Source organism: Cottoperca gobio, chromosome 17, assembly GCF_900634415.1.
Source record: "Cottoperca gobio chromosome 17, fCotGob3.1, whole genome shotgun sequence".
NCBI lineage: Eukaryota > Metazoa > Chordata > Actinopteri > Perciformes > Bovichtidae > Cottoperca > Cottoperca gobio.
Window position 1 is genome coordinate 11,975,871 of NC_041371.1, and position 14,690 is coordinate 11,990,560.

General features: G+C 38.7%; 1 protein-coding gene across 4 annotated transcripts in view; it reads right to left on the bottom strand.

The window, feature by feature from the left end:
• tnn (tenascin N) overlaps window positions 1-13,794 on the bottom strand; it is a 42,557-nt gene extending 28,763 nt beyond the window's left edge. For 2 of the 4 annotated variants that reach the window (XM_029454262.1, XM_029454259.1), the window contains exons 1-4: window positions 7,930-7,948; window positions 1,967-2,164; window positions 1,354-1,554; window positions 494-868 (exon numbers count right to left, since the gene is read on the bottom strand). In XM_029454262.1, the coding sequence (XP_029310122.1) occupies window positions 494-868; window positions 1,354-1,554; window positions 1,967-2,164; window positions 7,930-7,933 (778 nt within the window). In that variant the 5' untranslated portion in view covers window positions 7,934-7,948. Of the gene's footprint in view, window positions 1-493; window positions 869-1,353; window positions 1,555-1,966; window positions 2,165-7,929; window positions 7,949-8,783; window positions 9,677-11,890; window positions 11,964-13,739 lie in introns of those variants that run through there. The other 2 variants (XM_029454261.1, XM_029454260.1) reach the window with 2 other exon arrangements.
• Between the last annotated feature and the right edge of the window lie 896 nt (window positions 13,795-14,690).

The following is a 14,690-nucleotide window of genomic DNA, read 5'->3' on the forward strand; positions in this document are numbered from 1 at the left end:
TCACACGAAAGGGGCTAACATTCAGTGTAGGCTATGTGTATGAATATCTCAAGTTCAACTTCAGCACTTGCCCTTTGAGCGATTAGAGATCCCAAAACAGAAGAAGCTTACTAACTAACTTTAGCTTTGTTGCACCATTTAGTCTACTTTATTTTAACCATTATAGTCAGTTTTGAGACAAAAGTCGTTTTGAAGTGTGAAATTCAAAAGCCCCATTACTTGATAGCTTAACTTCGAATTGAATATAATGCATGGAAGAGTAAACGACACATTAGACATAAAATAAAATAATTGTTAGTGTTAACAGACTGGAGCTGTATTGTGACTAACTAGTGCTGACAAGTTCCCGTCTTAGCTCGCTAGTTATTGGTTATGCTAACTAGTTCACCAGCTAACGTTAGCCCAGCGAGAACTCCCACCCTCTAGTCTAGCAACACTTATTTTACGAGTTATTAAGCATAAAATGAATTTTGGTTAACAGTTTATAGCTTACCTAATGAACAGTCTTCGCCATAAAAGCCTTCCTCACAGATGCACTGGCCATCCACACACTGGCCGTTACCAATGCAGTCATTGGGACACTTCTGGACGCTGCAATCCTCGCCGGTAAAGTGCGGGAAACACACGCATTTTCCATCCACGCATTGTCCCTTGTCGTTGCAGTTGTCTGGACACATCAGCTGGCTACAGTCCTCTCCTGTGTAGCCCTGATGGCACACACACTTTCCATCCACACATCGGCCGTTGTCATTGCACTCGTCAGGGCAGGAGGACACTGAGCAATCTGGGCCTTCCCATCCTGGGTTACAGAAGCAGCTGCAGGTGTCGGGTTGGTAGGTACCATGCCCACTACAGCTTGTGTCCACTCCTTGAGAAAGAGAAGGGTGAAAAAGTGTTATTGTATGGTTGTCAGGTAAATGATTTATAGGATATAATAAATAAGGATGCAAAATAACATTGTTTGGCGCCTCCTCTCGACTGCAAACTCCTCTTTCCTCTTGTTACCCAATGAACAGCGGGGGAAAGTAGCTAAGGTATGCCACATTTACATTTTGTACTTTTTATTTAACTACAATCTAATATATCATCATCAGATAAAAAAACTATATATTATTGTAGATTGAGCTACATAGCAGTGTGTAAAGTCATTCAAATTAGCTCCATCTTTACTATAACATAAATGTACACATTAAGCATCAATAATTATAATCCAGTAATATAATACATATTATTATGAAATTGGTCATTCTGCATGTGGTATCGCTACTTTTACTTAAGTAAATGATCTGTTGACTTCTTCCAGCGCTGCCTATGAATTGTGGGTCAACTTCATTAGGTTGTGGCACAGCTTACCTATAGCCCCACCGCTTCCACAACATCCCTGAGTACATTGGGTCTTTAGGTAGTTGACTTCTTCCTCCAGCCCGTTGACTCTGTACAAGAGTGACTTGAAGCTTTCAGACTCTTCACATTCACACTTTGGTGTATTCAGCCTGATGTTGTGTCTGAAGATGATGTCATTTTTTCCATTTGTAGTGGTCTCTGTCTGCAGACCTACAGAATAGGACATACATTCAACTTTTTAATGTTTCGATACTGCCTTGGATCACAATGCTCACTCACAATGATACAAGTATGTTTAGTATAATATTCATTTCCAGGTGAACAATCTAATTAAATATTACATACTACTGAAAAAAAATTAAAATAAACCAACTACATTCATTTAACATATTAATCTTCACAATGAAATACATGCAAGTAATATCACTGTGTTGAAAATGTGAAAAAATCTCATTCTTATCATCTTTCGTACATTAATCAGTTTCTTTAACTCTTGTTGTTTACATATTCTCATCCAATTTTCTGAGCTTTCTGCATACACACTCATACACCACTCATATTCTTTCTGTAATTATTCTCAGTTGCATACTCTCTTGCTCTAATTCTTATTTTGGTTTATGACCTGTTTTGTCCTCAGTTGGCAGGCTCTCAAGTTTACAACTGGAGCTCCCTGGGATGTCAATTTTATAGACGTGGCTGAAGGTGACTCCCTGCTCTGGGGCTGGGGGGTCTGGGGGGTTAGTGGCGGAGCTGAAGTGTGACACGATGCAGAGTAGGACCAGCAGGCACAGGGCCCTCCACAGGAGTCTGGTAGTCATGGCTAGAGAACAAGAGAAAAGCAGATAATTGTTATTTTTTCTGATCCTTCAGACTACTTTTGGGGGAGAGTGGGGATGTTCTGAGCCATCAGAAAGCACAAGACTATTTGTCCAAAAAAAACACAGTTTAGGGAACCTCTTTGTAATGTCTTTGTTTTTATTGGAAAGCATCTGTGAGCACTGACTGGGAGGTAATCCTTTAAAAATGTGATAATTCAAAGAAAGCAGGGATTGGCCCCTTTGAGACGAACAACTATCATAACTGCATTGTTTCCATGAAATAGTAAAAAGGAAAGAAGGGTAGTTTGTGGTTTGAACAGCAGTTATTGTTCCAGGACAGAAACCAAAAACACAAAAGTAGTTACTTTTACAACAAAATTGTGGTAGAAGGTACGCTAAGCTTGGCAATGAAAATTGCTCACCTCAAAAGCACAACTCCAAAAAGATAGGATTATTCATTTAGATAAAGTTGTTTTTACCTTTATACAATAAGAACATCAATAGAAAAACAACTGAACTAATCACTGCTGACTGTTAGGCTAATCAAATGCACTTCCAAGAGTCTCACAAAGTGCAACATAAGACAATTCTTCAAATGGAGATGAAATATATATTCCATCTGTTTTTTTTAGTGTGAGTTCATACACGATGTAGAGATTGAATCTTTGGCATGAACTCTGTGTAACAGACTACCGAAACTGTAGATGTTTGTCGTCACAGCTGACTGGATCTGAGTCTCCGGGTTGAGGACAGAAATACTCTCCAGTACAAGGCAGAAGTTACATTACATTCAGTGAGGCACGTTGCTGTATATTTAATCATTGTGTCACTGTGGTGTGTGTGTGTGTGTTTGTGTGTGTGTGTGTGTGTGTGTGTGAGAGAGAGTGTTGGTGTCTCATTCCACAGTATGGCAGCAGAAAGTGAGCAGTCATCACTTTGCCAGAGATCATTTTGCAACAAACCATACATTGTGCTCAGTCAGGCAGTTCAGAGCTTCAGAAACGTGTCCTCAGTGATGATGTCATTGGGTCTAATGACAGTGATGTCATGTGAACTTAAAACCTTGCAGCAGCAAGTGGCTTCCCCAGGAAGCCAAATTACATGCTTTCAAAATAATAGGCCTGGTTTAACCTTCAGTAGGCCTTCTTTTTTTAGACTTTGGTCTCAATTTAACATTCTGCTGTAAAAGTTTGAATTGCGGCAGAATACACTTCTGATCTAACTGGGCTGAACTTGTGTGGTCTATGGAAACACAAACCCTCTAATACAGTGACCAAAAAGAAAGCTCAGTAATAAAATGTTGTGGGCCCTGCTGTGATGCTTGACTGCTGGAAAACTGCATTGCAATATTATACCATACATGCTTTAATAAATATGTTGGATTAGTTTAAAATCATACAGGATTGTTCAATGGAATATGCATGTTCTGCAAACCCCAACAGTTGTTACAATACTGCACACACTTTATATAACCATAGAAGACAGAAACAGAAAATAAAGACAGGAAAGTGTGACCCCAGACTTTATTAGCATGACATGGTAATTAAAAAGAAATCGTATCCTCATTCTCTCTTATTTTGAACAAAGTATGTTTCAGTCAGTTGGGAACTATTACAGTGGAATACAATATTTGTGTAAATTAGTAATATTATTCTAACTTGCTAACTTTGTTAGATGCAGCTTTGAAGAGGAGATGTCAACCAATTAGAAACCAAAACATTGGCCCAAAGACTAAAACAGATGGAAAAGTAGTAAATGTGGGGAGAGAAAAACAAAAATCCCACAGGAGCATTTGCCAGAACATTAAAATGTCAACAAGTGGATCTAAATCCTGCCAATCCTGAAATGATACCATTATCAGATTAACAGAGTGGTTGAGAATACCTAAAACTTCTGAGGGTGTAAAAGATGGGAAGCTACTTCACTTACTCAATTGGACACAATTTGTTTTCAGTAAAATAAACTTTGGCTTTGTATGAATCCTCCCTCTGATGATTTAGACAGGTTCCAACTCAATGTGATTAAAAAGTCTCCAGTCCTTCAAATAGACATGTAATTACCACAACCTGTTTCTAACTTGTCCAAACTCAATACAGCTGACCTTGTTTGGTTATTTTTGCTGACTATTGGATTGCTGCTAGTCAAAAGCTTGAGGTCGCAGGCTGGTGCCTGTGCAAGAAAACCAAGCTATGACATCACTGGGAAATTGCTTTTTCTTACCCTATGCGGTAGCCACAGCTTTAGTGGGTGTTTCATCAATGGCCAAGACTTTGGAGGGCAAACCAGCGATGACGTAAAAGAGACATTAAGAGTAGGAGATGGAGAGAGACAAGAGGAAAGTTGGGGAAATGTGAAAAAAGACTTTAGATTGAGAGATTAAGTGAGTGAGAGAGGGAATGATGGAGAGAGTGTGTTTGATTCAGTGACAGTCTAGCAGTTAGCCACATTATAGGCAGTATACTATAGCCATGTGGAATGACACTGAGCACTGGTGCATAGAGATGCTTAACAAGCATGTTTATAGCTCCCTGTCAAGGTTTTTATTTGATGCTCACCATTTACAGGCCCTTTTCTTATTTCTTTTGGAGGAGATAGCACTGTGACCTTCCAAGCATAGCAGAGGGCCGCTACTGAGTGCTAAGAATGTCCCGGTGTAGGAAAAGAGAGCCATATGGAGGGATTAATGGATAGAGGAAATGGGGAATAGAGAGGGAAGTGGGGCAGTCACATTTGAGAGTTACTGCCAGAGAGATGGATGATTGGGTAGAAGAATGGTTGGATGCATAGAAAAATAGGGTATTTTGATTGATTGATGGATGAACAGATGGTTGAATGGATGGATGAATGGATGCCTAGATGGATGGGTGGGTGGATGGATAGATAGATGGATATATGAATTGATGAATACATTAATTGATGGATGGAGTAATGATGGTGTGAATTATGGATAAATAAATGAACAAATAGGTAGGTTGATGGAGGGCTAATTGAATGGATAAATATATGGATACATAAATGAACAAATTAATGGATTGTTTAATGAGGAACATGATTGATTGATAAATATATATATATAGATAGATGGATGAATTGATAGTTGAATACATGGATGGATGGTGGTATGGATATATGGATTAATAAATTAAAGGATGGATGGATGCATGGATTATTGTCTGATGGATCAATGGATGAATTAGTTGATAGAGGAAGGGCTGATGGATGGATGGATGGGTACATGAAATAATGGGTTAATGGCTAAAGGACTAATGATAGATTGATGGGTGGGTTAGAGGAACGTTGGATGGATGGGTTAATGGCTCGTGGATGGATTAGAGTAAAGATAGATGGATGGATGGGTTAATGACAGGGGGATAGATGTTTGGATGGAATGAGAAATATAATTTAGTATAGTAAGCAATTTATATACAACTGGATAACATACTGGTTGTATGCAGTATGAATTTCCTGCCGTGGCACAAAGCATGACAGAAGGTTTTTAGCTAGATTATTGTTAAAACATAAGGCATTTACTGGATATTCTTCAAGGGACCAATAACATAAAGACTCTAGTTTGGCATCAGATTCCAGCATATTCATGATCTAAAAGCAGTTGACTGTCATTAGTCACTGTAAGTCAATATGTATAAGACTAAAGCAGAAAAACAGAGTCGTTTCAGTCCAGCAGACGCTCTCACTCAGCACATTGGCCATCCAGATAGCATTTCAGCCTGGCTTTCAAACCCTCCCAAGTAAGATTCAACACGTACATGAACACAGTTGAAAATTCCTTCCTGACAATAACTCCTCTATGTCAAAGCAGAGCGATGTCAATGGGCCTGTAAAATGTTTGTTGACTACTTGTGATGTGTGTTCACTCTTTTATACAAGAGAAAGAAGTGCGTGGGACTCTGGCCATGTGTGTACAGTATGTGTGTGAAACTTGTCATTGATAGCTTACAGAGACAAGGGGGGATTGCCTCCACATGTACTGTACAACATCAATTTAATCACCAAGAGACAATACTGTCTGGATTCACAGAAGGCTTCATGACAAACTGTATTCTTCTTTCTAAAACTCTATGTATTCCCTTTAGAGCTTTGGAAACAGTGAATGCTCTTAACATTGGGTTGAGATAATCAGGGAATTGGAGTGGAAGACTACAAGTGAAACAAAGACAAACAGCTGTAGAAAAAAACTTGTATTGGGAATACAGAGAGATAGGCAGAAGAACAAGACTTAGCCAGTCTGTGCACATTTACCCTATCCTCTCTAGAGAACCATTAAGCCTCAGACAAAAGGGAGACTGTTTCGCCAGGTTTCAACTCAATGCAAATCTCATTGGACCAAACCAACAAGCCTGAGGAAGAGAAGAAGGGAGGGTTTAAAAAGAGGAGCAGCGAGGTGCTGCATTTATATGCGGTTGCAAACTTGTGGACGTTCCTTTTCTCTTCCTCTCTTCCTCCCTTCGCAGCATCTTGCAGACAGAACGGGGAAACTAAAATGAATAAAACGAACCTGAAAACAATTATCGTCTGAGAGCAGAGCACATATCTTCACAATTCTGTCTGCCTCCCGCTGCCTTACAGACCACAAGTAGCCCTCGATAAGGCCCTCGCTTCATCAGAACCATAGAGGCTTCATTTCCCTTAGTGGGGCTGTCAGATGAATACCTAACCAACTGAAAAGAAACAAAAATATAACAACCCGAGCATTAATAAAACCTAAGCCTAAATTCGTGACAGCTACATTTTTGAAAAAATACAAATATTTTCTGTGCCCAAGGGCCATTTTCAATCAGTGGAAGTAAATGAAAGAAACTGCAGTTGTGAGCTTTCCATGAAAGCAGTCACGTTATGCAATCTGAACACTTTATTTTAGGCCACCCACTCACGGTTGTGTGGGTCTTTCTCTCTCTCTCTCTCTCTCTCTCTCTCTCTCTCTCTCTTCTTTTCTCTCTGTATCCCTCTCTCTATCATTTTGCATGGCTGAGGGCCCACATCTGTAGCTCATTTTGCGAGGGCTTCTGTGTATTCCCTGAGCCAGCACAGTAGCATTAAAGGTAAATCTACTGGATCGACAGCCCTGTGAGAATATCTATCACCCCCGCACATAGTTATTATAAATATTTATGTTATTATCATAGAGGAAAATTAATGCTGGCAGCTTTGTTGACAGACAATATAGGATTATCGTCAATAATGTGGAACTGGATACACAAATCATAAATAATAACTCAAATACATTTTTGCAGAAATTAAAGGCTCACAGCAGCTCTAAAGGGAAATTAACTCTGTTGAATTTCGCAAATGTCTGAACATTTATGAAAGCTCAAACTAGCTTTAAAGTGAACAAAATGTCCAAATGTTTTTAAAGTATTTAACTAAAATAATAACTTTTTAAACAATTACAATTAAGTAATTTTCTTCAAAATGTTACTTAATTAAGTAAAAGTGCTCATTATGCAGAATCACCCCTGTCAGTGTAATATTATTATATTGCTGGTTAATGTATTGGAGGATTTATTACTGATACATTAACAGGTTGTGGTGCTTTAATGTGTAGTCCATGTTAAACATATTTAAACTGTTTTATACTGTATTATAGTTGTATGTTTTGAAGATAAAATCTTAATTTGTAAAGTAACTCTTAACTCAAGCTGTTAAATAAATGTAAGTGGAGTAAAAATTTCAACATTTGGGTCTCAAAGGTAGCTGGATAAAAGCATAAAGTTGCATTAAATAAAAATTCTCAAGTAAAAGTACCCACACATTTATAATTAAGTACAGCACTTTCCGACACTGAACAATTTACAGCGCTTCCAATGGATTCTGTGAATTAAGAAAAACATTAACAACTTTACACTGAGCACCAACTCTTTAATGCTCACATCTCTTCATTTACTGTGTCAAACCCCATCATATATCAATATTTATCACTGACCAAGACTTCAACAAATGTCTTGTTGCCATGCAAACCCAAACTAACATAAGAACAGCTCCTGTCCCGTCACACTTCATAAATTCCAGGTGTCCACACAGACGGTCATGCAACTGAAAGCAGAGTTGGGGTAAAAATCTGCTGTTGTGGACTGTTTAACCCAAGTCTTACCATCCATCTGATCATAGCCTGGTAGATGTAGAAAAAGAGGTGAGACAGGGAGGAAGAGGAAAGGAGAGAGTGAGGGAAACACGACTAAGGGAGTTTAGATGGATGGAGAGAAAGAAAGGGAGAGGGGAGAGAAAGAAGCTGAGAGAAGGCTGAGACTCAATTTGTAACAGTTTTAGAGCATACAGATAAATAGAGAGAAAGAGAAGCAAAAGGGAAGAAAACACGTAAAGGAGCCCCTTCGGACGATGTAAAGAGCACAACAGAATGACCAACTTTGAAAGAACAACTTTCTCTTAATAGAAATAGCTTCCATTTAATCAACTATGTTTAGAAATATCATAAAATGAATTATCTCTGAAATGGTAACACACCTACAGGTTAATGGGACAAGTAATGACCAGTTAACCAAGTCCTTTAATAAAAAAAAAAGACATATTAAGGAAAGTACAAATTAAGTATCATGCTTAATAAATGAGAATGACAGAGAATGACAAATTAAAATGTTGCCTTACCCTAGAGGGTTTTCTTAAACTTTCTCCTCCTCTTCTCTCTTTCTTTCTCTCTTTTCTCTGAAGGACTGAGTGTCACCAAGCCTCTCCCTCTGCCACCTGTTGACGGGCCACGGCCAATGATTCAAAGACCTCCACACTGCCAGAGACTTTTGCTCTCTCCCTCCCTCTTCAATTGCTAGAAACTCTCCCAAATGCCAATAGGCCAATGGGTAGTTAGTTTGGGAGTGTCTCCTCTCCTCAGATGATTGAATGAAAAGTGAGAGGGAGAGGAGATAATGAGCAGCGTTTACTTGCTCTTTTCCTGTGAGTTAATGCCTCTTACCTTGCTTCTTCATCGTCTCAACACTTATGTCACTCTTTAATAACTTTAAACATTTTTTTTTATAATAATCGTTTCCTCTCCCCATATGTGTTTGGTTATTGTAGCAGAGGAGGTTGAAATTAATCTCTATAGCAGACGCCGTACGGGGATTTACACAGTAACTGGATAAAAGTTGGATTCAAGGGGGCAAGATCGAAGCCAAGAAAAGCATAGAATCGGATTAGGATAGAAGGAACCAATGGGGAGAGGTTATATCTGATAAAAGACATTTTTAAAAGTCTACAGAAGAAAACACTCAAAACAAAGGGCATATTTATATTCAAATGACAGGGCTACAGCAGTGGTATGCAGATCATATTAGATAGAGACAAACAACAACACTATTTCCTGGAATTAAACCTTCTGGGGTTAATAATGGAGCATTTATTTATTATTGGTGGGATGATTGGCAGTGAGACACCCGAAAGTCTTGATTTGATTTGACATTCACATACCTTTCTCCCCGAAATTTTTCTCAGATTATTTCTGTGAGAACGGGCCACCGCTAAGCGTGCTGTGAGGACACATAGCAGGATAAATCCTTCATGCCGACAGAGAAACCGCAAAATCCCCTCAGACTGCATTACGGTCACTTCATAGCACGCAAATAATTTTTTTTTTTAGCTTAAGTTTGAAATTCTGTTAAGCTTGTATCTATACACTAAAATGTGAAAACTTGCAGACAGCGAAGTGCATGCATACAAAAAGAACACTCACATCTGCATCTACCAACATGACCATCACCAAAGACCCCAGGTGTCAAGGTTGGCAACACTTTAAGCTGACAGCGGCTGTTTGACTCTAAATATATGAGTAAGGGTTCACATTTCTGTGGGAACAAAGTGGGATTGTTGATAAGTGAAACTGGAGCTGAAGCTGAGGGGGCAGGTGTGGCTTGAATGTTTAAATTTACTCTTTGACATGTTGGATAACTATTGGTTTTTGGTCCATCTGTCTGTTTACACAACATCTGATAAGATGCTTGGTCCCATACTATAGCACTCGGGACACAGGAAGGCAATTAGAAATACTTGAAAACTGAGACTGAGATGTACGAATGATACACATGAAGCTGTATAGCAGCTGAAATGCTGGTATAGTAAATTATCACAGATAATAACGACAAAGAATTTGAGAATAATACACGTAATGAAGAGAAAGTGTTTTTTTCATGGCTAAGATCTACAGCACATAAATACAAATGAATACAAACTGGTCATGGTTCCCACGGGTCCTTGAAATGAAGACACATGAAGACATCTTTTGGTCAGTTGGGGCAACAAGCTGTAATCACAATATTGACACACTTTCACCGAGGTAATATAGCTACCATGATGGCAATCTTTTGCTTATTAAACATCCGGTAAACACAGCAGCATTATCATTCATTTGACTCGTGTTTTGGTCCAATATTGACTTTCCCTTTACTGTAGCTCTGTGTTGCTCTCCACTGACTCCTGAGAGAAGTATTTGCCTCTTAGAAGCTAAACATTTTTTATTGCACATTTGCCAGTTTTTAGAAAAAAAGCTGAAAGAACAAGGATTATATTGTTAGCTCTGAGAGGTCACATAACTCCTGAAAGATAATATCTGTCATTCTGCTACAGTGTCTGCAATGTTTTTAAAAGCAAACTGCTCCCTGGACCAGGGACAGAGATGAATGAATCACCGGATGCTCCATAATGACACAGCCATTACAGACGGTTTAATTTGTAACCTTGGAACATCAGTGCATGTAATGTTCAGCCTCAGATTTGGTGCTGCAGAAGAGCTTTCTACCCATTTTATTTCCATGATCAGAGAGCTACCGATACTAGGACACTTTTAATTATGCTATGCTAACAGAATAAAGACGACAAAAAATTAATTAAGTGGCCTTGAACTTTTATTTCATCTGCTTCAGATAAAGAACAAAGCTCTTCAGTCTTTGTCATTAGAAAGAAGAATCTGGATGTAATAATTAACTTTGACTTTGAGTGGAAGGGTAAAATCCTGGAATCAGATATGAAAGATAGTAACACTAATTTGATATCCCCATAACTCAGAGACCTCAAAAAAATATTTTCCCTCACCAAATTGGTTATACAGTACTTTAGAAATCAATGACTGCAGAGTACTGTCATACGGCAGTGCATTTTAAATTTAAATTTAAAACTGCTTTCATGTTTGTCTGAGGTCCATAGACCTCCCAAAGAGACTTAAATGGGAGTCATGTTGTACATTAATAACAGTAAGCAGTATTGCTCATACATTCTGTGACATACTACTACTAGAGAAATGCTACTGCATGCAACAGTGAGAGGTATAGCCTCTATGTGTGTATGTTGGTATCATGTTCAGCACGTCTTTTTGCCAATACTTGTGTCCATTTTTGTGTGTGAGAGTAGAGATGTGAGCGGACTGTTATTGTTTATCTTTAGATAGAACATTAGCTTCAAATGTTTGGATCCAATTACTGACTCTTTGATTTAGACGTAGCCAAACTGATTCCAAACCAGCACCGAGGAATGCAGTAACACACACGCACACCACACACACACACACACACACACACACACACACACACACACACACACACACACACACACACACACACACACACACACACACACACCAATCACTCAAATTGCAAAGTTGTCAACATGTTTGTCACAAATGTCAACAAGTGTTAAGTTTCTGTTCCGGCTGACAACTCGTCAGAGTGCTTTTAATAATTTTGGGAACATTTGTCAAAAGATCCTTTTACCTTGGCCCTTTGTAGTTTAGTTGAAAATATCGACCAATCACAACCTTCAAAAGCGTCCTTCCTCCTATCCTTCCTGTTGAGAAAAATAAGAATGTAGTATATTTATGCCTCCCCATCCCTTATCTATCCATACTCCTTCATCATTCAAACTTAACAAATGTGTGAATCATTCCTCACAAAACAACGGAAATCCTTAGCCTCAGTGAATATAAAGGATACACAGCATGTCAAATCGGCACATTAAACTTCATTTGTGCTCTTTTCACTCGTCTGCTGCTATGACATGCTGGGTGGGAGGTGATGACATTCACAGCACTTCATGGGACAATGAGAAAATGTCTCATGCATGTACTTCCAGAGAAATGTGACTGTTTCGCATTGTAAGAACTTGCTGGTTTTCAGCCCATGTCGGGAAACGTACCCCACATTAACAGCAGATGTAACAGAGCTCTCACAGAACTCACAGCGGGGAGGATTTTATATTATGTTTGCTTTAATGTGATGCCCGTCTGTACCCTGTTTCCTCTTGCTGAACTCTTATTAGAAGTTTCCACATCTTTTAATTTCCCCACACCTTTTAAGTTATCCCTGTTCTTTTACTGCCAGACCAGAAGTTGACACTATCAGAATGCAAACTATGACAAGCTAGAAGGTCAACCCACTCGTTTTATATCGGGTCAGCAGGGTGCTGACTTCAACCGTCGTCATCTGTCCATTTATTTTAGTGTCTTTTGCTGCTTTGAAATCCTCATTAAAGCAAAGTTACAACTTTCAGTATATGAGATAGAAGTGGATCGGCTTCCTCTCCCCTGTGAAGCTTTCCTCTAAATGTTAAGCACCTTTTAGATGAGCAGCCTCTCTTACTCTATGTGATGGATAAAGCTGCTTTATTTTACTACAACACACTTGAAAAATATAAATATAATACTTGTAGAAATAAAACTTGTGGTGTTAAGATACTGACAGATTTACAATGCACGAATATAGAACACATGTCTAGAAATGACTGGTGGGCTGCACAATAACAACAATACTTCATCATGATATATTGCTTCGTTTCTTGTGTTCTCTTGAAGACAGCGGTAAATATTGACCCAGACATCACTTCCACATCTACTTTTTAATTAGGTTGGGATCTGGTTAGTAGAGTTAGTCATGGCATGTGGTTTACATTTTTCTCATGATTTTTTAAACATTGAGCCCAGACACAAGCTTCAAAAACAGGGACGCATATCATTATCAGGCTAGAAATGTTTTGTTGTAAGCGAAAGGATGTCCATCACCCTGCTTTTGTATTTATTGGGTGATTAGTGTCCTCAGGAAATACAAAGCCATGCTTGATGTAGGCCAAGACCCTTTCTTAGCCCGTAAACCCGCAGATAGCTAATCATAGAGGTCGTCTTTGGGCATCGCTGCTAGTTGGTTGCTATGCTACAGATTAGGACGCATCATACAAAGCTGTGGTCAGGAAACAATAGTTAGTGTTGCTAATTTAAGATGGAAAGCATTGTTAAAATCCTCAACATGCAACATTCTTTCCTATGAGAATAAGAGAGGAGAGCAACCTCAGTAGGTGCAATAAAATTAGAAGCTTGACGTTAATTGTACAACCTCATGACCAAAGGGCAAGGCTACTTTCAAATTATTTCAATACATTCTTAGACATTTTGTTGTCTCACCGTATAAAGTTTTATAGTGCATTCCTGTCTCTTACTCACATGCCTTTCATTAAATAATCATCTTAATGAGCACTAACTCAGCAAAGTTACCTCAGACTCTTTTAATATTCTCAAATTGTGAAATGTCTTTTGATAGAACTAATAATAAGCAATAAGCATTATTGACATACCTCGATCTTCCTTCCCGACATGTTCTCTTCAGCAGGTTTTGGATTTGAGTTTGAATCCTTGCTAAATAGAGGAAGTAATTTACTGTCCACTCCTCTTCGCCAGCTGCAGCTCTTCGCTATCATCTTGTTTTTCCTGCCAGCTAAGATAAATAGTAGCCCTCCTGATGCTCATATATTTCTAGCTAGAACAACCATATGTGAGAACTTGCAAGCGTTGCTTACCAAAGGTATTTAAACTGCATAATGTCCTGCCATAATAAACATGATACTTGGAACATTACCGGCAACGCTAAAGATGTCATTAACAGAGCTAGCAACTGCGATTTTTATTTTCAGGAAAGTTTCAGATTGTTCTTGTGAACATCTACATTAGCCAAATCTCTGTCCAAAGGTACTGTAACAAAATCCACCTCTTATCTCGAATACTCTCAAATGAAATAATCTATCACTTTTCTTTAGGGTTCTGAGATTGAGTGTTTAACTCATTCATGATTCTCTCTCATTGAAGCCTCACATTCATTAACCGGCTAGTTAAAATTGGGCTTTTATCTTAGAAACAAGTCTTGCTTTTTGTTGGAGGTCAAAAGGAGACGTGTTGCTGCCACCTTTACGTCTGTACATCTTTGAAATGCTTACATACGCTGGATACTGTCTACCATGGAGCGCTGATATTTATTACTCATTTTAAAGCTCTTCCTCACCATCCCTCACCATCATTATAAAGGTATGGGAGGTTATTGTCTGTGCTCCAAGGGTTTATTACTATTATCTGCCCCTAAAGCCAGGACAGAATTGGGGGCAAGGTTAATTAAGTATGCTGCTCCCTCTGCGTGGAATCAGTTGCAAACTGATCTGAATCTTTAGGAGCTCTGGTTGCATTTAAAGGATTGTTAAATTACTTGGAGGAGGCACATCTGTAGATGTTTTGATTGATTGGTCCCTTATGTTGAT